The 24,273-nt window shown below is 42.7% G+C and overlaps 1 protein-coding gene across 1 annotated transcript in view; it reads right to left on the bottom strand.

The window, feature by feature from the left end:
- SNX25 (sorting nexin 25) overlaps positions 1 to 24,273 on the bottom strand; it is a 261,350-nt gene that overhangs the window by 65,212 nt on the left and 171,865 nt on the right. The window contains exon 6 of the mRNA XM_040334158.1: positions 14,851 to 14,921. Coding sequence (XP_040190092.1) covers positions 14,851 to 14,921 — 71 coding nt within the window. The remainder of the gene's footprint in view (positions 1 to 14,850; positions 14,922 to 24,273) is intronic.

Below are 24,273 nucleotides of genomic sequence, written 5' to 3'. Positions count from 1 at the left end.
AATGGCACTGAAAGATGGCACTAGCAGATGGTACTGATTGGTAGGTGGCACTGGCAGGCACTAACAGGTTGCACTGGCAAGTGGTACTGGTTGGCACTGATTGGCAGGTGGCACTGGATGGCATTGGCAGGTGGCACTGATTGGCAGATGGCACTGGCAGATGTCACAGATTGGCACTGGCACTAACAGGTGACACTGGCAAGTGGCACTGGTTGGCATTGATTGGCAGGTGGCACCAATTGGCACTGGCAGGTGGCACTGGATGGCATTGGCAGGTGGCACTGGTTGGCATTGGCAGGTTGCACCGGATGGAATTAGCAGGTGGCACTGAATGGCAGGTGGCACTAATTGGCACTGGCAGGTGGCACTGATGCAAAAATAAATGGTGTCACCCCCCCACCAACTACAGTCCCCTCCCTCAGTATAGACCCCCTCCCTCAGTACAGATCCCCCAGTAGTACACCCCTCCTCAGTGCAGAAACAAGCCCCCCCTCAGTGCAGACACAAGCCCCCCCTCAGTATAACTCCCAGTCCCCCTTACAGACCTCGGAAAGCCTTGTGTGTGTTCCTCGAGCACGGACTCCTCCTCCTCTGTGGGTGTAAACAGAGGAGGGCGGCCGCCGGATGTACCAAGATGGCCGCAGCCGCGGCTTTTCCTAATGCTATGGCCGCGGCCGATCCAAAAGGGGCGACACGTTCGGATCCCGAATCAACGGTGATCCGTTGCACCACTAGCGAAAATGGCGAATATCGGCCATTATATCGGTCGACCTCTACTTACGGGTTATTTTTATACCAGCCACAGTTTACAACCGCTTTTTGAAGAACTTCAGTCAGTTCTGGAAACATTTAAATTCAACAGCTTCAAAATTTCCTGTGCCGACATGTGAACTATAGGCAGCTGGTGGGATTCCAAATAATTCACCACCACGACCCGATCAGAAGTGGGAGTGGGTAACTGTCAAAACCAGCTACTCTCTCCTCCCTCAAAAGAAAAAAAAAATTCTAAATGTGGCAGAGGATGGGTAGGAAGAAGCGTGGAACTTCCCATTTTAGGAGCTACAACAGAGGGCTGGAACTGATATAAAGGGTTCCATGTTCTCCGTAATTCACTATATAATACATAGATACATTAAAACTACTGGAAATAGATGCACAACACCGATTCCAATTATAAACTGGATGGGTCTGCCTTTATTGGTTCTTCAGTCATTTTAGAAAACATCATTGCTAAACACCATCTTTTTCAGAGGAGAGTGTTTATTTAGACCACCAGCGGTGGCTGCAGGAAATGTAGATGAAGAATACAGAGAGAAACTGGTAGTAGTCTGAGTGGGGGGGAATTACTAAAACTGGAGCACTCAAAATCTGATGCAGCTGCGCATGGTAGCCAATTAGCTTCCAACTTCAGCTTGTTCAATTAAGCTTTGACAAAACCTGGAAGACGATTTTACATGCTCCAGTTTTAGTAAATCAACCCCAATGTGTGTACTAATTCATTAATGCGACTGGGTGGCGATTTTCTCACCATACTTCTCTTCTGGGTCACAGCAGTGCACTTTTGCACTCGTGACCGATGATAGCGTGCTAAAGCCAGCAGTTAGCCGATGTCACAGAGACGTTCCAGGCTCTGCAAGAATCCCGACCACATTGTTGCGATCCACCCAGATGCCCGACAGCTGGATCAGCATCTCGGTGTGAGGTTGAAACCCGGAGCCAGCTGCTCCCGCTCTCTTCTCTGCAAGGACTGAGAACTGAGCCACCAGAGGTCATGTGATCGCAAAGGCTTAGAGCTGGCGGTAGGAGGCGAATATAGAGGTTTATTTTTTTAGTTTCATACTTTTTAAGAAAAAGTCAATTCTATGCATTGTAAAAACTTAGCAAATATTTTCTTGTAGAGTCTTCACTTGGAAATTATTGTCCTGTAGCTTCTTCCCTTGGAAATAATTGTCCTGTAGAGTCTTACCTTGAAAATGATTGTCCTGTAGAGTCTTCCCTTGGAAAATATTGTCCTGTAGAGTCTTACCTTGAAAATGATTGTCCTGTAGAGTCTTCCCTTGGAAAATATTGTCCTGTAGAGTCTTCCCTTGGAAATAATTGTCCTGTAGAGTCTTCCCTTGGAAATGATGGTCTTGTAGAGTCTTCCCTTGGAAAATATTGTCTTGTAGAGTCTTCCCTTGAAAATGATTGTCCTGTAGAGTCTTCCCTTAGAAATGATTGTCTTGTAGAGTCTTACCCATTTTTTGTTAATAACAATGTACTCATTCTTTGTAAGCATCTCCCCAAAGAGCCAACTCCCAGTGCAATGCGGAGGATGCCATATTTATTGAACTCAAGCTCTGTACAGACTACAGAGAGATAGAGCCACTTACAGAGCAAGGTTAAATACATTTGTAAAATTCCTGTTCACAAAATGAATATCATTGTCGTGGTTGAATGGCAAAAGAAATATAAATTAAGCTAATGTGGACAATCGTGACCGGCTACAAAATGATATAGCAAGGCCACTTTACAAAAGATATTACGAAATGCCTTGTTTTCATATGTTATTGAAAATAAATATATGCAAGGACAGATATACATGTAAAAGAAGAGCAGCTTCTTAAGGACATGTCATACAAATCACTGGACAATGGCAATCATACTAAAAGGAAAATCAAGCTTATAATGTTATTGTCCATTTTGTTCTTCATTAGTACTGATATAAATCTGTGCCTCAAGCAGCCCATTAGAAGTACACTGCCATTTATTCTCTCATTTAGCAACAGCATCATTTATTCAGTCTGACCACGTAGTCATCAAAATATTCACATGAAAACAAAATTAAAGGACACGGATGCTGTTTCTCCCAAGGCAAAACACCATTATAGACTTATGAGGCTTGTGTGAAGCTCTGCATGCTGCCTGACACCATTATTCCTCTATACAGGACTTTCATCTCCAGATTCCATGCAATGGGATGTTCATTTTAGTTGACTTTCATATAAAATAAAAAAAAAAGTGCATGTTTCTATGCTTGTCAGAGCAGATTTCCTATACACAGGCAAGAACTTAAAAGCCTATAACATTTCCAAGACTTGATTAAAGCTGAGCCCCCCTGTGCTGCAATGCTTGTTTATGAAAGAACACAAGAGAGCGCTATTCCGAGTAATGGATATGCAAACTGTAATGGAATAAAAAAAAAACAAAGGGGAAACTCACATTGGATGAATACATCGTACTTATCATAATGATTGCCTATTGGGAACATGTAAATGCAGTCCCGGGATCAGGAGCACTGCCACTGGCCAGGTCATGTGGGGAGATCAACAACCAGGAAGTGGAGATTGCTTGTGGAATGCAGAGCCAACCAGATGTGACATCAGGGCTGAGGGACTATGGGGGGCGTGGCTACACATTTCAGAGCAGCGCAACTTGATCATAGACTTATCATTGCTGCTAGAAGTCTATTCCAAGCCTCAACTACCCTTTTGGTAAAGTAATACTTTCCAACATTAGTTTTGAACTTTCTTCCTGCTAGTTTGAAGTCATGTTCCTGTGTTCTTGATCTTGGCTTCACACTGAAAATACCGCCCCCCCTGAACCTTATTCACCCCCCTGATGTATTTAAAGGCTTTATTCACATCTCCCCTTTCCCTTCTTTCCTCCAGACTGTACATATTAAGTTTCTAAAGTCTCTCCTGATTGGTTATATCCCTCAGACATTTCACGGTTTGTTACCGGTCTTTAGACTTGCTTTAACAATAACTTCTTGTAAGTGAGGTCTCCAGGATTGTAAATGAGGTCTAAATAAATATCTGTATTGGGAAATCAGGACTAGAGGTTGACCGATACGGGTTTTTCTCTGGCCGATGCCGATATTTAGAAATTGCGGTGGCTGATGGCCGATATATGATGGCGATTTTTTGGGCCGATATGTTAGCCGATTTTTTTCTTCTTTTTTTTTTCCCCCCTTCATCTCATAAAATCGAACAGTTCGACCCCTTTTCACACTGGGGCGTTTTTCAGGTGCTTTTGGGTTAAAAATAGCACCTGTAAAGTGCCTGCAAAACGGCTCCCCTGCCGTCTCAGTGTGAAAGACCAAGTGCTTTCACACGGAGGCGGTGCGCTGGCACAACGTTAAAAAAAGTCCTGGAAGCAGCACCTTTGGAGCGGTGTGTATCGCTTCTCCACCACTCCTGCACATTGAAATGAATGGGCACTGCTGCTGAAGCACCTGCAAAGCGCCTCGGCAGTGGCGCATTTAACCCCTTCATCGGCCGCTAGCTGGGTTATAAGCGCCCCACTAGCAGCCGAATAGCGCCACTAAAATGAGGGTTAAAACGGAGCTAAAAATAGCAGAGTTTTACCATCAACGCCTGCCTGCTCCTAAAAGCAGCCTTAAGTAATACGTGTGTAATGCCCGGTACACACGATCCGATTATCGTCCGTTTTTTTTTTAATGCTAATCTCACGTCGAATCTGATGAGTTTACTAAAGTCACGAAAATTCTCTTACGGCAGATTTAAAAATCTGAAGTGATGTCATGTGTTGTAATGCATTTGTATTGCATTTTCGAACGACAGCTGTACTGATTAAACAAAAATCGTACAAATTTTTTTTCCGTGCATGTCCCGATAGAATAAAAATCAGATAAACTGTCCTGATTGGCACTTGGAAGCTCTGTACTAACGATCCGATTATCGTACGATCTTTTGGAAGCGCAATTTTTCGTACGATTTTCGGATCGTGTGTACGGGGCTTAAGATGGGGGTTGTTAGCTCTCATGGTAGATGCGTTTTTCCAGGGATTTAAGGCCAGTCAGGAACTATATTTAAGGGCATGGAAGCCCATTTTTATTAAAAGGAAACAAAAGTCCAAACAAAGGTTTCCCACGCAGGGGGTTCTTCTCCATCAAATACACAGAACAGAAAATGCTATCCCACCTGGCTCTCTGTAGCAGTACTTCTGCACTTTATCCTGGTCACCCAGACCAGCAGACTCCTCAAAGTAGACAGCTTCCCTTTAGCGTCTACAGCTCTGCCTCTTGCAGTCACCAACGTTCTGGCTGCCTCCTGCAGTCACCAACATTCTGGCTGTCGCCTACAGCCTCTCTGACTTCTGGAGACCTCCTGTCTCTTAGTGTGGAGCTGTCTCCAACTGGGAGCCATGAGGTCTTCCCACACTCTCATTATAAGGGCTGTGCTCACCTGAGCACACACCCTGCTGGTCATCCACAAAATCTGGATACAGTGTTGGAGATCCCGTCACACCCCAGACACTGTAGAATCTCCAAACTACAGAGCACCATGTCAAAATACCAAAACCTGGAGAAAGCTGCAAAAGCAGTCTTCTCCAGTCCACATCAATGCTCTGTAGTCTTGCACCTCGTCAATATGTACACCCTGGCCCGGATTCACATACTATGGCGCATATTTATGCCGGCGTAGCGCATCTAATATATGCTACGCCGTCGTAGCGCAGAGAGGTAAGCACCGAATTCACAAAGCACTTGCCGCCCAAACTGCGCTGGGTTCCCTCGGCGTAAGCTGTCGTAGGCGGAAGTGGGCGTAAGCCATGCTAATGAGGCGTGACCCCATGCAAATGATAGGCCGTGTGCCATACAAGTACTTAAAACGAACGGCGCATGTGCCATCCTGTGGATGTATCCCAGTGCGCATGCTCACAATCACATCGGAATTTCTCCCTAAGATACGACGGATCACTGCCTATGACGTGAACGTAACCTACGCCCAGCCCTATTCACGTAAACGATGTAAAATGTGTTCCCTGGTCCATACCTTTGCATGGATTGCGCCTCATATATGGGCATGGGTGTCCGCTGAAATTTTTTCAGGGGGGGGCGCGCTTCGGCAGCGGCGATACACAGTCGCATTTTACCCTTTCTTTGACCACTAGCAGGGGTTAAAAGCGCCCCCCCCCCTGCATCTTTTAATATCCCTGTCACTACTGTGTACCCCCTCTCCACAATGGCACCTCTGGACCCCTTACATTACACAGCACCTCACAGCTCTGGACCCCTTTACATTACACAGCACCCTGCATCACTGGCCCCCTTTACATTACACAGCACCCTGCATCACTGGCCCCCTTTACATTTCACAGCACCCTGTATCACTGGCCCCCTTTACATTACACAGCACCCTGCATCTCTGGACCGCTTTACATTACACAGCACCCCTTTCCCTTGACTGAAACACTACACTATATTGACAGTATATGTATTTCAGGTCTAAAAGAGGAACCTTTTGGAATGAGGGACAAATGGATTTGATTCCAAAAGAGGGACAGGCACTCTAAATAAGGGACAAATTTAAACTATGACGTAGGCTACAACTCTGTGTTGTGTTTGCTCTGCGTTTCCAGACTTGCTAAAAACACATCAGAAAATAGTCTAGTGTTACCTGTGGCAACAGATGTTGGAACAAACAAAGCACAGGCCTGGTAAACGATATAAAACGGCGCTCCCCTCCCTCTGTCCTCTGGCCAGTTCGGCCCTGCTCCTGGCTCTCCCTGGCGATTCCAGGGGGGGGCAAACGACCCCCCTTGCCCTATGGAGCGGACGCCCATGTATATGGGGAATAACTTTACGCCGGAAGTACGACTTACGCAAACTGCGTATATAATGCGCCGGGCGCAAGTACGTTCGTGAATCGGCATATCTCCCTCATTTGCATATGTGCATAGAAAATCAATGGGAGCGGCAAATGCGCCCATCGTAAATATGCGCCCAGCGTAAATATGCGCCCACTATACGACGGCGTAGGCAAGTTACGTCGGTCATAGTAAGCCTATTCTTAGGCGTATTAGTATGTGGGTCGGCGCATAGATACGACGGCGCACATTTGTACTTACGTCAGCGTATCTTGAGATATGTCGGCATAAGCGCTTTGTGAATCCGGGCCCCTGTGTCCAGAAAACTGTCCATTTTACAATGACAGTAGCTCCTACTGTCACAAGTGATACAGAAAATTTCTTACATTTAAACATTAAATAAAACAAACCTCCACTTGTATGTATAATTTAGATAAAAAAAAAACCTATATCTTAAATATTAAATACACAAAAACAGGTAATCAAAACTTTTAGCCAAAAAAAAAAATGGGCTAACTTTACGGTTTAGTTTTTTTTTTAATTCATTAAAGTGTATTTTTTCCCAAAAAATTGCGTTTGAAAGACCGCTGCGCAAATTCTGTGTGACATAAAATATTGCAACAACCGCTATTTTATTCCCTAGGGTCTCTGCTTAAAAAATTATGATAGATATATATATATATATATATATATATATATATATATATATTTATATTGTTTGGGGGTTCTAATCGATTTACTAGCAGAAAATACAGGATTTTTACTTGTAAGCAACAAGTGTCAGAAAAGATTTAGTTTAAATGGTTAAACTGAGAACTCCTACACATGGAGTTCAGTCCATTGATGAGTATAAACATTGTATCTCTTTGCTTCTTTTCTCAGACTTGGCAGGCTGCCCAGATAGGAGAGACAAGTTGCTCCACGGGAAGACTTCAGGCAACTTGCATTGACTTCTATTACAGAAGTAATTTGCAAATCGCGCTGAAGTTTTAAATCGGCCTTATTTATCAACACAATTCTTGCCAGTGAAGGGATATTTGGCTCTTTTCAGCATTCAGGAGCTGTTGGAGTAATGCCTTCAGGCAGTGTTTAGTTGGCATTCGAGACCCATGTAACACACACGTGTCGTTTGGGAGTTCAACATTTGTTATTTCTCTAGTTTTTTGTCTTATCTCCCCCCAGTATTTTCAAATTTTAGAGCAGGTCCACCAAATGTGGGCCATAGTTCCTACTTCATTACAGCCCCTCCAACATAACTGTGATGTAGTTCCTGAGAATTTATGTACCTTATCCGGGGTAAGGTACCAGTGCACCAGGCATTTATAATTCCGTTATATTACAGTTAACTGACGTAGCATGTACCCTCTTTATTAGTTGATTAATTTCATACTCATTTACACACGAGCCCAATTCCTCCTCCCATTTCTTGATGTATGGCGGGACGCCTCGCAATTTTGACTCGTTCAAGATCTTATATATCTTAGAAATTGTCCCCTTTTCAGCCTTTCCCTCGCATAATTTTTCGAGGGGCCGTAGATTTACTTCTGATCGAATAGGCTGGGGGAGTCTTTCGAAAAAAAAAATTAATTGCGTGTACCGCCATGCATCAATCAAAATCACTTCCTTTTTATTTTTTAGTTCCTGAAAAGTTAAGTTTGTTTTGCTCCATTACATCTTTTAATTGTATGTTATATCTTTAATTGTATGTTAGTGATATAGTCAAAACATTCAGTCAGGCTAGTTTGACATGATTTGCATTCAGTAAAGAATATTTGCTTTGGATCCACCAAGTTGCGTGTTTTTAAGTAATCAATGATCCTTCTTTTCAGGAGTGATTTCATTAACTTGACTACAACAGATGTTAAACTCACTGGCCGCAATTGCCAGCTTCTACCTTGCTACCCTTCTAGTAGATGGGTACAAAATGATCTGTATTATCAATATTATAACAAACTTTGTGGCAGATTCCTACCTTTTGTTATTCTGAAGAAATAGCGGTTTGTTTTTCTGTGAATCTGTATGGGGGTGGTTTTATAATTATCAATCAGCTTCTGCACCTGCAGGGCTCTAATGAGGAAAGTTGTAGACTTTGCATCCCTTTAGATGCGATTTCCCATTGGGAAAATCCTTCCAAAAATGTCATTTTTGCTGCAGGGGATGCTCAAAATCTGATTTGTATCTTAGTGCAGACTCCTGGGAAAATCAGTAAGCCAATCACACAAGCAGGAAATTAAATTTCTGGGGGGCTACATCAGGGTCTTCCTCAATATAACTGCTGTGCCCAGTTTTCATTTTAGTGATCCCATTGTATTTTTTCCTTCCTTTGCCAAAGTACCTAAAAGGGTTTTGTCTTCTTTCGTAATAAATTTAGTCATTTCCTCTGCTTTCTGTGCTTTGGCAGCACTGATGACAAGTTTGGCCTCCTTTTGGCTATTTTTATACACTTCTCTATCAGTTACACTTCCTGTTTCCTTAGATTACCTTGCCGTTTTTTTTTTTCTCCGGTTGTTCAAGTCCATTAGACTTTCACTTTTGGCATAGTAAATAAAGCATATTTTGTGGGTACAAGAGCTGTGACATGTGTGCGCAGTGTAGACAGTAAGTAGGTTTTATTTAACCAAGCCTCTTTAAGACCCTCGTACTGTTAACCCGATTTAGGTTTCATATACACTTTACATAAACAGGTACAGTTAAGGAAAAAGAAAAACCTAAATTTACTTGTCAGAAACGTAATTCTAATGTAAAAAAACAGGAATAGTATAGTTCTTCATGAGCGCTTAGATGTCCAAAAAGTCAATTAAAAAGTGTCTCAGCTGCTGGAAAAATACACCCCAGGCGAATAACGTACAAATAGGACCAGCGCTTCTATAATCCACTAGCAAGCTTCTGTTGTTCACCAACATGCAAGACTCTTGTAGTCATTTTAGACTGTCACTGGACTATATGACTCAACACGAGTAAGGGTCAAATAAAGCTCATATGTTCCAAAGCAAATGTGTGGTGTCCATTTTCTCGTGTGTTTTCCTTTAGAGCTCAAAGACCGTGTTTCCAAAAAAAAAAAAACAACAGCTATATAGTGTAATATATCCACATACACCATATAATCAATATCTTTTTTTTTTTTTTTTTTTTGATGGGGGGGGGGAAGAGAGTATAAGTGTCAATATCCACTGTGCATCACCCAGTGTAAATCACTGTCAGATCCACATGTAAAAATACAAATTCTTAGTCTTTATCCATCCATCAATAAATCTTTTTCTTCCCCCTCTTGATCCAGACATGCTCCCATGAGCTTTATTTGATCCTTACTTGTGCAGGTGAGAGTTTAAAACTACTATAAAAGAGTCTTGCATGTTGAACAACAGAAGCTTGCTAATGGATTAAAGAAATGCTGGTTCTACAGTATTTGTATATAAAGAACAGGAATAGTCCAAGCAAATCAAATGGGTGTTTATTCACCAAACAACTATCCTATGTACAAACCCTACCCTATATTCTAAATTCTCCCCCATTAAAGCTCTGACAGTCTTACTGTATATTATACCTATTGGTGTTGAGTATTGCAGGTATTTACATAGTAGGCAAAGTTAAAAAAAAAAGTCCATAAAGTCCAACCTATGTGTGCAATTATATGTCAATGTTGTGCAATTATGTCAATATTACCTTGTATATCCCTGTATGTTGTGGTCATTCAGGTGCTCATCTAATATTTTTTGGAAACTATCGCTGCCCCCCGCTGAGACCACTGCATGTGGAAGAGAATTCCACATCCTTTCCGCTCTTACAGTAAAGAACCCTCTACATAGTTTAAGGTTAAACCTCTTTCCTCCAATTTTAATGAGTGGCCATGTGTCTTGTTAAACTCCCTTCCGCGAAACGGTTTTATCCCTATTGTGGGGTCACCAGTAAGGTATTTGTCAATTTAAATCTTATCCCCTCTCAAGGGTCTCTTCTCCAAAGAGAATAAATTCAGTGCTCACAACCTTTCTTCATAACCAATATCCTCCAGACCCTTTATTAGCTTCGTTGCCCTTCTTGGTACTTTCCATTTCCAGTACATGCTTCCTGACGACTGCTATCCAGTTCTGGGAACCATACTCCAGGTGTGGCTGGACCAGCATAGTACAGGTTAGAACCTGCATCGGGTCTTTATTGCCATTCGAGTGCCTATTAGTAAAATATATTTTTTATAGATCCAAAAAATATTTTTTACAATGAAATATAGTAAGTACAACACAAATTTTAACTGGTTTTGTAAGCACCCCAATCGAATTTAGGTGAACTAGGTTAGCCTTTTTTAACTAGGGTGCCCTGTGGTTTCTTTAGGGGTGCCTTGGCAAATCGCCTAAAAATTGCCCCAAACGTTTATACAAGCCGGTGGGTGGATGAAACCTGCCTTTTACTTACACAAAGCCACAGGTTTTCATTGTACACCATTACAACCCTCTAACGACCAACAACATCATCAGTTGATAAGGAGGGTGTCAGTTGCCTGCATATCATGATTGTTTGACCCTCCCTTCCCTTACCTCTCTCCATCAGCTTTGGGGTCTCATTGGTCTCAGTTGGAAAAAAATGAGAAAGAAGAGAAACATTGGAATACTTTTCAGTACCAGTTTGCAAAAGTGTATTTGCTTTGTAAGAATAAATGACCTTTAACGTTGGGTGTCCTAATTGTATTGATGTTGCTGTATTATGTAAAAGCATTACAATTGTTTTACATTTTAGAATGGGGTGCCTCAAAACTAAATTTTGGAGGGTGCCTCCAGATTGTCCATAATTTTAAAGGGGTTGTAAACCCTCGCTGTTTTTCACCTTTATGCGTTAAAGTAATAAAACCTTCTGTAATGCAGCAGCCCCACCTCCCAGAGCCCCCCTTTCACTTACCTGAGCCCGGTCTTTCCAGTGACGAGCACACCAGCTCCAGCCGGTGTCTCAGGTCCTCATTGGATAGATTGATAGCAGCAACAGGACAGGGTCGAGTCCTGCAGTCTGTGTCAATGGATGCAGCAGGACACGGGAGCGTGCACACCTGCATGAGTGCCCCGAGGGAGAGTGTCTCTTCAACAGGGCACTCGAGAAGAGAAGGAGGAGCCAGGAGCGCCATTGAGGGACCCCAGAAGAGGAGGATCAGGGTCACTCTGTGCAAAACCAACTGAAGTATGACATGTTTATTTTTTTAAAACAAACCTTTACATATCCTTTAAAGGGTGCCTTGGCTGAAAAAATATTGAGAACACAGATCAAGGTTATCTTTTGTTTTTTCCCCGCAAATTATTAGTACCGATTAGAGACTCAACAATGGCTTCCACTTTTTCCACCATTACCAGTTTGAAGCCATAATAGTAACAGCGACCTGTTATCTATATGCATTATGTCACCACAGGGAATGGAGTCGCTCAAGAAGGTAAGCAGACTGAAATCTATATAAGAAAAAAAAAGTCACACAGCCTTCCCTATGGAAATCTACAATGGTTTTTATCAGGTTCTGTTCTGAATAGCACAATCGTCTTTTTGCTCAGCATTAATCTGGAAAATAAGCCACAGATAAAATGAAAATAGATAGAAAGCTGTGGGCAATAATTCCCCTATTTAGGATAGTAATGAGGAGTGATATCAGAAGTCTGACAGAGCTTGTGTTATTTATGCCTCCGCAATTTAACAGAATATTATAACAGACTAATCTATAACTACATAGATGAGTAATCTTGGGAATTGTAATCAAGTGCAATGTTAGTGTTAAAATGCCGATACTGAAAAGTCACCCCCAAAATGTGTAGCTGCTGAGGTTCCTCATTATTCTGACCAAATAAACCACACAAGAGCCATCTAAGTGAGCCGACTTTCAGAAATAATTCTGAAATCGACACAAGCAAAGCAAGCAATAGATTGCTGATACTTAGAGAGACCTTGAACTCAAACTAATTACAGGGATTTAGGATTAAAGCATAACTAAACCCAAAACCATAAATGCAATATACAGCAGCTTACCAGTCCATAGATATGGAAACTGCATCAGTTTTCCCTTTAATTTCACCTTGTAATCTTGTGATCAAAGAACTTCTTTTTCTAGGGTAGCCAAGATCACTCACCCAACTGTATCTATAGATGAAGCCATGGTTGTTGGCCAAACTGCTCTCATCATCTGTACTAGAACACCTTTATCTATCACCGTTACATGGTGGGGAAGGGGAATTAGTAGTTTACAAAGGAAAGGTTGGAAAGAAGATTTTGTTTTTGGGGGTGAGACACCCTATAGAAAAAAGTAGTAGTGCACCGAAATGAAAATTCTGGTACCGAAATTGACGGTTTTAAATTTTTTTTTTTTTATAAAAATTGTTTATAAATAATTGTATTATGTATAAAACTTATTAAATATCATGAATTTAAATTAATATGTCGGCCATTATTGGCACCTTTTTAACTGGTGTTAAAAATCCTGCTTGCTGCATTTTTTGTGCATATTTGGTCTGTTAAAAAAAAAAAAAAAAAATGCACCAAAATTGTAGCTCCCCATTGAAATGCCTTGAAAATGCATCAAAAATACACCGTGTTGCGTTTTTCATACATTTGTTTGGCTCACGTGACCCAAGAAAAACACCATAAGCACAGTAAAAATCGCAGCAAAAATCATGTCAAAATTGCTATAAATCATGGCAAAAATCGCATTTAGGGCCGAAACTAATCGATAAATTGACAACTAATCGATGATGAAATCAATCAATTACCATTTTCATAATCGATTAATCGGCTAGCAACATAATGGGGTTAAAAAAACTAAAATTAGCCCTTTATAGTACAAAAAGAGCAAATCGCTACTGTAAATATAACTTTCACTGTCCCACAGTAAAAAATTAACCCCTTACAGTAGCGATTATTTGCTCTTTTTGTACCAATTTTAGTTTTTTTAACCCCATTATGTTACTAAACATCTCAGGCCTGGATCACACCTCTGTTTTTTGGTGCTTTTTGCAGAAACACACTACAGTTCATTTACATGGTTTCCTATGGGACACGTTCACATACATGCTTTTTTCAACTGCTGACTTTTTTTTTTAACGCAAAACAATGCTATTTTGTTTTTTTAGTTCAATATATTACAATGGCGAAGCTGCAGAAAATCATGTAATGCGTTTTTGCTGCAATTTGTGTTTTTTAATCTGCCCAAAAACAAATTGGCCAAAAAATAATTCAAATTATTCAAACGGCCAACTAATCTATTATGAAAATAATCATTAGTTGCAGCCCTAATCGCATTATTGGCACCTTTTTTTCTTTCGGCACAACGCTGAGAACACTATTTCCAGCCGATAATATTCAGCAGCCGAAATTCCAGGGCATCACTAAAAAAGGGAACTTCAGAAATGTCCAAAACTGCACTGTCTGGTTTAAAACCTAGGAAACCTAAAATTTATCACCAAAGCAAAGATTTAAAAAAAAACACTATTTGAAGGGATTAAAATTTTTTAATAAAAATGCATTTATCATGTTAAACTATGTTTGTGCAGATGAGTGATTTAATTAATTGGATTTCAAAATGATTCTAATGTCCAATATCCAATGAGATATATATAGTAAAATTCACCATTGTGAGGATTTGATTGACTTCTCAGTCTCCATTTTGTTCATACATTTCAGATACAAGATAGGGAATTGCTTTTAGTTAGATTCATAACCTGCCGACTTTGTAATTAAAATGTTATTGCATAAACGACCATAGCTGCTCCTGGCGAACTTTGAGTTCCATATCTTGTGGAAAGTACCTGAATGTCCTAACGCAACCAGATATTAGATTTGAATAAGTGTAATTAATATGAGATCATTATACAATGCGATATTGAGTTGTCACCTTCTGATTGGTTCAAAAATGCTGAGTTAATGATAATCTGCTTTTACCGAATATATATGCAGAGGAAACGGGAATACACTTTGAGCTACGCACTAACATGTCTCGGGGTGGTCACTGCTCCTGCCTGCACGTGAGGGCATGGTAACACGGTGAATATACAAATACTTTTATCTGCAGTATCTTTGGAAGCCAACACAAACCCTATAAGCCAGAGGTGAACCTTACAACCATTACTGTAAAGACACATAATATAAAAAGAATCCTAGACACAAAGTACAAGCACCTCACTAGAATTGTTCAAAGCCAGGTAATGCTTTTTATTTATTCACATACAATCTCTCTGGTCACGGTTTCATGGAAAATAATTAGTACATGTAGCTCATACTCCCATCAGAACACCTACTTACCTTTATGCCTCTTCATCTGGGGAAAGCTTCCAATTGTAGTTGCTTGAATGATTTCCACAACAATTTGATACCTAAAAATAAGCAAAAGAAACACGTTACCGTTGAATTACGAATATATAAACAGCATGCCAAAATGCTAATTAAAATATGGCAAATCTGATCAAGAAAACAAATTCTGCTGCATGACTCAGAACACAAAATTTAACTATTAAATACTAGCAAAAAAAATACAAAATTGAATTCCAGCCTATTACTCGTTGAATAGAGTGGAGAAGAATTAGAATTTCAGGTTTTGTTTTCGGTTTGTGACCCCAATGGAGAAATTTTCCATCCCATGCTTTTCTGGTGACGTCTGTGCAAGAAATGGACAGGGAGGGGATGTCATTAAGCATGAGCTCAGGCGTATTCGCATCTGCACGTGCAGAGCCCGTCAGGAAGTCGGCACTGTGCTGGGCTAATCACAGGCAGTGCGACATTTCCCAATTTCTGCAGCCGCGGATTGGGAAATGTGTCACTGCCTGTGGTTAGCGCAGCGCCGACTTCCTGGCAGGTTCTGCATTTGCGTCTGCGAACACGCCTGAACTCATCCTTAGTTGTCATTATGATAGGCAGGCATGGCAGGCAAAAAAGAAACCTTGTAGTAGGTTCTGAAGGAACACCTCAAATTTGAAAAGAGTGTTGGAAAAATACATCCCCTCAAGTTTTCATTTTCAATACAGCCTCGGTAAAGCTTGTCTGGCAAGTTTTGTCCCTTGGATGCATGTATCTGGCACAAATGAGATAGTCCAAGGATTTGCTTATTCCTCAAAAGACACTTGTCTCTTTTCCCAAGAAGTCCTATGAAGGGGATAAGTTAGACATTACATCAAAGAAGCAAACAGAGAGCTTGGAAAATGGAAAAGTGACTCTAAAGCTCCACCTGCAAGATATAATTCTAGATTTTATATTTATCTGAATGTTTTTTACTTCTGACAATAATATGCTAAACAAGAAATTGTGTACAAAATATCTCTAAATCTGTTAACTATTCAATCCACTGTACTGTAAATAACAGACAGGGAGACAGAGGTGTATTTCTGAAGCACAATTTTAATCCCTTCCCATCTGCCCTGGCATCCCTTTAAACCGTCGGAACACTCAGAGGGTGGGAAGAATCGGCCATTATGTGACCGCTGCCACAGTGCTCTCATGATCGAAAGCTGGTCCCGTCAGCTACCGATCTTTAGCTGTCTTTGAGGGCTCAGCACATACATATATGCATATGAGGTGTGTGGGCAGTGCCGATCCTGACCTCCCTGGGGCCCGAAGCAAAATGACAAATGACATGTCACATTAAAGTTGAGAAGCAGGGGGGCTGCCGAAAATGACATGTCACATTAAAGTTGAGAAGCGGGGGGTGGGCGCTGCCCACAGTGACATGTCACGTTAAAGATTAAAGTTGAGAAGTGGGGGGAGGGGGTGTTCTGCTGTCGGAAATTACATCTTACATTAAAGGGAGAAGCGGGGGGGTGTCGACTTCTTACCTCTTCTCCCATACAGCCAGCAAATTGAGAAGCGGGGTGAGGAGCCGAACATGGCTTCTCACCAGGCGGGGCCTCTAGTAATTTGGGGGGCCCTCCGCAGCGTTGCGGAGCCCTAAGCGGCTTGCATAGTGAGCCTATAGGGCGGATCGGCCCTGTGTGTGGGCATTAAAGCCCACCCTTCTGCCATTGCATATATGTGTTGGGCGGTTGTAAAGGGATTGAAAAATGTGGAGCAGAAAATCTACTCAGGCAGCAACTAGGCCTATGAATGGGTGTTATAGGAGTTATCACTGGACATTTTAAATACAGGCAAGATGCAGAGCCAATATCAGATTGCGTCTGTACTTTGTGATAGCTGTGAACCAGTCACAGCCAAGACGAGCATAAAAAAAAAAAAACACTGCCAGTGTTTACAAACACTGAGCCTATTCACAACAGAGGAAGCTCCTCTTCCTCCATTGTGAATGGGCAGCAGGAAGGAGGATCACACAGATCAAAAGGTAAAGGAGCAGGGGGGGGGGGGGGGGGTTATAAAAATGACACATACCAAACAATCGGGATCATTTTTTATAATTTGGTAGGGATGTTAAAATGTCACTAGTAGTGGAATTTTTTTTTTTTTTAAAGGTTCTTAACATTGCCATTGACCACTAGTGATGTAAAAGGTCAAATCGTATGACAAGTCGCAGCCTGTTGCCGGCAATGGCATTGTTCAAATCGGTGTAATGCCGACTTTGCGGTGCCGCACCAATTTACAAAAGTAGTTCCATCAATACTTTTGCCGATTTTGGGTGCCATTTGAATAGACATCAGTGCATGAAGCCGCACAGATATCTTCCAAGTCACACTGACATGTGGCTTTGAAATTGTGCGATTTCAGATGAAGTCGCACGATTTCAAAGCTGCAGTTAATGTGAATGAAGGCCAAGAGAAGTAGAAGGCCAAGAGAAGTAGAAACCCTGCACCTATTACATGATATTAGAACACTGCAGGGGATTTTATCTTGCATTACTTAAAGGGGTTGTAAAGGTAAAAAAAAAATCCCTAAATGGCTTCCTTTACCTTAGTGCAGTCCTCCTTCACTTACCTCATCCTTCGATTTTGCTTTTAAATGTCCTTATTTCTTCTGAGAAATCCTCTCTTCCTGTTCTTCTGTCTGTAACTACACACAGTAATGGGAGGCTTTCTCCCTGGTGTGGAGAAAGCCTCTTGAGGAGGCGAGCAGGAGGGTCAGGACGCGCTCTACTTTGCGGATAGAGAAAGGAGCTGTGTGTGTTAGTGGGCGTCCTGACACTCCTGCTCGCCCCCTCCCCCCCAAGAGGCTGTCTCCACACCAGGGAGAAAGCCTTGCATTACTGTGTGTAGTTACAGACAGAAGAACAGGAAGTGAGGATTTCTCAGAAGAAATAAGGACATGTAAAAGCAAAATCAAATGATGAGGTAAGTGAAGGAGGACTGCACTAAGGTAAAGGAAGCTATTTAGGGATTTTTTTTACCTTTACAACCCCTTTAACATTCATTCTGAACGTTACTTCAGATAGAAAATAACTGGTGTATACATTGTAAATAAATGTTACTTTCCCATAGCTTCAATTTATGATCAAATATTTTGAATTTCATCTGACAAACATATGTCACAATGATATAAGGAGTAAGGTCTAAATACATTAATAAAAAATAACATAATGGCTCATTAACACTTCCCACAGTACGTAAAATGTTACATCAAATAAAAAATGTAAGTAGAAAACAAATTATATTATCGCACTAAGGACGGTGTCTTTTTTTTTTTTAACCAATTGACAATTCATTCATGGTCTCCACACAGCAGCGCATTGTGATGGCACTGTACACATCACTGTGATTGGGGTATATAGAAAACAATGGTTTCCTTTGGCGTTGATCAGGTGCTAAAAAAAAAAAAAAAAAAAAAACAGCAAATCTGTCATCGCACAAAGCATGAATGGGCAGTCTGTGGTTAAATCAATAAAATATTTATGAAAACAGCCATGTAAACAGACTTAAAGGGGTTGTAAAGATTAATGTTTTTTCACCTTTCACCTCCTATGCATTAAGGTGAAAAAACATCTGATGTTTGCCGGCCCCCCAGCCCCCTGGTTTACTTATCTGAGCTCTCGGAAGTCCCGTGTCGAGAACGTGTTCGATTTTGGCCCGGTCTTCTCGGCCCTTCGTTGGATAGATTATTAGCAGCGCAGCCATTGGCTCACGCTGCTATAAATCAACTCCAACGACGTGAGGGCCGGGGCCAAGTCCTGTAGTTGGCGGCTATGGACGCAGAATACAGGACTCGGGCGCGCGCCCGCAAGGTAACCCCCTTGGGAGAGCGGGTTACCAGAGCCGAGACAGCCGTGAGGGACCCCAGAAGACGAGGATCGGGCCACTCTGTGCAAAATGAGCTGCACAGTGGAGGCAAGTATGACCTGTTTGCTATTTAAAAAAAAAAAAATATATTAAAAAGCTTTACAACTAGAGTTGAGCGAACCCGAACTGTAAAGTACGGGTTCGGTACGGACTTTGGGTTTTTCCCGAACCCGAACAATTGGAAAAAGTTTGGGTCCGGGAAAAAAAAAATGCGTGGAGGTCCCCGCAAATTCAATAACCAGACCCTTTCGGTCTGGTATGGATATTAAGGGGAACCCCGCCGGCAATTTAAAAAAGACATGCGGTTCCCCCTAAATATCCATAACCAGACCCGTTATCCGAGCACGTTGACCTGGCCGGCCGCAGAAAAGAGGGGGGGACAGAGTTCGGCCCCCCCTCTCCTGAACCGCACCAGGCCACATGCCCTCAACATGGGGAGGATGTCCCCATGTTGATGGGGACAAGGGTCTCATCCCCACAACCCTTGCCCGGTGGTTGTGGGGGGCAAGAATTTACACTTCCTTCGTGAAATGGTAGGGGAACAGTGTACCCCATTACCATTTCACACAGAGGGGGGGGGTCAGGATCTGGGGGTCCCCTTTGTTAAAGGGGTGTTCCAGATTCTGATAAGCCTCCCGCCCGCATACCCCCACAACCACCAGGCAAGGGTTGTGTGGATGAGACCCTTGTCCCCATCAACATGGGGACATGCTCCCCATGTTGAGGGCATGTGGCCTGGTGCGGTTCAGGAGAGGGGGGGGCCGCACTCTGTCCCCCCCCTTTTCTGCGGCCGGCCAGGTCAACGCGCTCGGATAACGGGTCTGGTTATGGATATTTAGGGGGAACCGCACGTCATTTTTTTTTTAAATTGCCGGCGGGGTTCCCCTCAATATCCATACCAGACCTAAAGGGTCTGGTTATTGAATTTGCGGGGACCTCCGCGCATTTTTTTTTTCTAAAAGTCCGTGTCCCATTGACTACTTTTTTTTTAAAGTTCGGGTTCGGACCCGAACCCGAACATCCAGGTGTCCGCTCAACTCTATTTACAACCCCTTTAAAGATGCACCTTTAAAGATCAGTAAACATTAGGCTTGGTTCACACTAGTGCAATTTCAGATGCGACTCCAGTCGCACACAAATCACATGACAAAATCACATTATTTTCAATGGTGCCTTTGGTTGAATTTTGTGTATAAAATCCCATCTCCTTGTCCTAGCATGAAGCGTCAAGAAACACACTACAAAAATCGCACTGAAAAATCCGATCATGGTGAAGCTGTACTACAGTGAGCCTAGCCTTAAAAGCACATATGTTGACAGTTTAAAATTGATATTGTGTTATGAGTTTCATATATCATCTCAAGGTGAAAATAGATTTAGAAAAAAAATATATATATATAATTTTTTTTATATATGCATACACACAATAGAACACAATTAGCATCGTCATGGAAAAAAACGTTTCAAACCACTGCACATCTGCAAGTAATACATCATCATGGCCTATCTAAATTTGATGAAAAACTGGGCAAAGCAATTACCATTTGTACAAAGCAGATATACAAGACTGTTTACAGAGTAGTGGAAATAATACAATGGAATGGACTGGGGTATTTATGTTTAAATGCGATTGTCAAATCCATCTTTTTCTGTCATGTGCTGTACGTTTAATTTTATTCCAGAACAAAACAACACTGAATATAGAGGATGCCATGGTATTTGAGGACGCACTTCTGTCTGACATATTTGTACAACTGATGGTCGGCATGAACCAGTTTGCATACATACCTACAGAAACCCCAAAAAAATCATTCTTCATGGGTTGTCTTTCACTGCCTAGTAAAATGCTGAAAACTGCCAGTCATATTTGGCTGCTGTCTTCACTAAATTGATGCACACACAGCTAGGACTGCAAAGAGGATCATTAACCAGGACCATCAGAAGACAGCAGGAACCTAGTTCAGTAGCAAAGCTTCAGTTATATCACACAGATTGTAACAATACGTCAAATTAGTTTTAGGTTTATGGATCACAACTGCGGAGACTTCTCAGGTTCGAACCCAGGTTTCACTCTTAACTCCGTTAAGAGTTTGGGTTCTATCATCACAGCCTCAGTAAAGTAAATGGTGCTTATTCCAGCATAAGCAACATTAAAGTAAATCTTGGTATTAATGGTACAAGGATAAGTATAACTGCAGTACTGGGACTGCACACTAGGGGTTAGTAATGAACATTAACATGAGAGCTGGTATCTGTAGCAGTGAACATTAACATGAGAGCTGGTATCTGTAGCGGTGAACATTAACATGAGAGCTGGTATCTGTAGCGGTGAACATTAACATGAGAGCTGGTATCTGTAGCAGTGAACATTACATGAGAGCTGGTATCTGTAGCAGTGAACTTTAACATGAAAGCTATAGTAGAGACTTCAGCAGATCTCCATAGCATTTGGCAGCATAGCAGTAAACATGAACTTGGAAGCAAAGTAGCAAGTATGGAGATCAGCGTTTAGCATTTGGTTTCTATAGCAGAGTACTTGCGGTTGCAGAGGGCTGGGCATGGATGAGCGTCCTGGGAGCCTGGACCTGGTTGCTGTGAGCTGTAGCGAACAAGGAGTCCTGGAGGTCCAGTTCAGGAAGCTGGAGCTTAGATCAGGTGTGTCTGGAAGCCCAGCTGACAGTGGCGCACTGTCAGCAATAGAGGAACACCTTCCTGTCAGTGCTGGGAGTTTAAAAAGGCTGCAGGAAGTGAGAGGGTATTCGGAAAGAGGGAAGAAACGAAGAGAGTTGACTGGGAAAGAAGTAACTATAGATGTACTTAGTGGAAAGTTATAGGTGTGACGTTACACAGATACAGTGATGGGCAACCTGTAACTATGCAAGTCTCCTCAGATTCCTCTAATGTGCAGCGCATTTCTAATTATTTTATTATATAGATAAAATGTGTGTATGGTTGTGTACAACAGGAGCCGTAATCTATACAAAGGTGCTACTGATGGAACCAATGCCCTGTAATTAGGTAGTAATAGAAGTAATGTCTACTAAGATAGCAGCAGATGAGACAAAAATCAAGCTCAAGCTGAGGAAGAAGGAAGGAAGGAAGGAAGGAAGGCGAAAGGAGAGGAGAGAGGAGTGCTGTCTATGACCCTAAAAACACCACCCCTACCATCAAACATGGAGGTGAAAACATTATGCTTTGGGGGTGTTTTCTGCTAATCGGACAGGACAACTTCAAGGCATCAAAAAGGTATGATGGACAGGGCCATGTACTGTCAAATCTTGGGTGAGGACCTCCTTCCCTCAGCCAGGGCACTGAAAATAGGTCGTGGATGGGTATTCCAGGATTACAATGACCCAAAACACACGACCAAGGCAACAAAGGAGTGGCTCAAGAAGAAGCACATTAAAGGTCCTGTAATGGCCTGTCTCCAGACCTTAATCCCATAGAAAATATGTGGAGGGGGCTGAAGGTTCGAGTTACCAAACCTAAGCCTTAAGGACTTGGATAAAATCCTAAGCCTTAAGGACTTGGATCTACTAAGAGGAGTTGGATAAAATCCCTCCTGAGTAGTGTGCGAACCTGGTGGCCAACTACAAGAAACATCTGACTTCCGATTGCCAACAAGGGTTTTGCCACCAAGTACTAAGTCATGTTTTGCAAAAGGATACTTATTTAGTACTTATTTAGTTCACAAATACTTTTTTCACTCATTAAAATGTGAATCAATTGGGCGTGGCCTGGAGCGGCATGAAATAAGACGCGAGTGAGCTGAGCTCCGCCGGCCGAAAATCCTGCACGGATATTCTGAGACCCTAAACTTTAAAAACACCCGGTATAGACAGCTCCCGGACCGGGCACCCTAAGGGACCATGTCACCACCCAAAAAAACCTCTGGAGCGATAGCCAAGCTGGCTCAATATCTCCATGCGGAGACGGATCCTGTGGACCAAGATGGCTCCGCCGCCGCACAGGGGGAGAAGGTAGCTCAGGGCACAGACACGGCCAGACTCCTGCAAGCCATAACAGCCTGCCAGGAGGCAATTACATCCTGCCAGACCAACCTTACAGCGAGGATTGAAGAGGTAAAGGTGGACATATCTTTAGTCAGGCAGGACTTCCAGAAGCTCAGGGAAAGAGTCACGGAGGCTGAGACTAGACTGAGCACAGTGGCGGACTCCCTCCCCCATTGCAAGTTTCCACTGAGGCCATGCAGCTTCAAGTGAATCAGCTCCTGCAGAAGCAGGATGATATTGAGAATAGGTTGCGCAGGTGTAACCTCCGCTTCATTGGCCCGCCAGAGGGGGTGGAGGGGAGAGACCCCCCTGCACTTTCATAGCCAAGTTCCTGAATTTCAGGGATCGAGATGCCACCCTCCACCTTATCAGGGAAAAAGGCAATATCCCTTTTGGAAATAAGATGGTCGCCGTCTTCCCAGACTTCTCGGCGGAGGTACAGAGAAAAACCTTCATTGAGGTGAAACGGCGCTTACGAATCAAGAATGTGAAATATGCCATGCTGTTTCCAGCTCGCCTGCGCGTGGAGGGAGAAGACAGAGCAAACTTTTTTGAAGACCCAGAGGCAGCCATAGCGTGGCTTGAGCAGCACGATGCGCACAGATAAGTATACCTGCAACTTCACGTGCACTTTTACCAACTGCTCCCCTATGCTTCACTCTCCTCCAGAAAATCCTTCCCATATGTAGTCTGAGAGTGGGCAAGGAACAGCATACTAACATTGCTCATTGTATCCATGGCCCCTTGCTCCAGAGCCCCAGGATGACTCCCTCGTGTGGGAGATATTGCTCCTGTGTTCCCATTTTTTCCCATAGCACACACCAGCCTGTGCACACCCAGTCCCATTGTTCCTGTTTGTCCCCCGCATGGCGGGGAGGGCACATGACTGTATGAGAACATTTCTCTTTGATATTGCTGCCCCCCTCTGCCTGGAGAGATGGAGCCCTAAACTTTTGAGTTGACCTAAACTCATCCAAATCACAGGTTTGGGACTGCTCTACCTATTGCCTGGCAGGACGCACCGCCTGGTGGACAGCCACAGCGCACCTGGTGCAGTGTGCTACTTGTAGTGCCCTAAATCTTTCTCCATACCCGTCAAAGGGCAATACCAAGTTTTTTTCAATACTTTTGGATTTGACTTTTACAGTTCTCTCTGGCCTGCGGAGGGAACTACTCCGCTAGTGAGCTCACTCCAATCAGTGAGCATGGTCCTACAATGTGTCACGTAGCACAGCGAAGTTTCGCCCCGTGCTCTAAATTGTGCAACCTGGGTAGGAACGTATGGCCCTTAGCCCGGTCTCAGACTGCTAGGGTCCATGTATATGCTTTAACACTACTCTGCTTTTCCTTCACAGGTTCGACGCTGTTTATGCCCTGTTGGCAGTTAGGGGTTAATGCCCGCACCAGTTGGGGTCAGTGCAGGGCGGGGAGGGGGGTTCTAGGGTTTTTATTGTTGAGAGATGGTCTTTTTTTCTTGTACGGCTGGGTACGGCCGCCTCATCTGC

This window comes from Rana temporaria, chromosome 1, assembly GCF_905171775.1.
Source record: "Rana temporaria chromosome 1, aRanTem1.1, whole genome shotgun sequence".
Classification (NCBI taxonomy): domain Eukaryota; kingdom Metazoa; phylum Chordata; class Amphibia; order Anura; family Ranidae; genus Rana; species Rana temporaria.
This window is presented reverse-complemented; position numbering and strand designations above follow the sequence as displayed.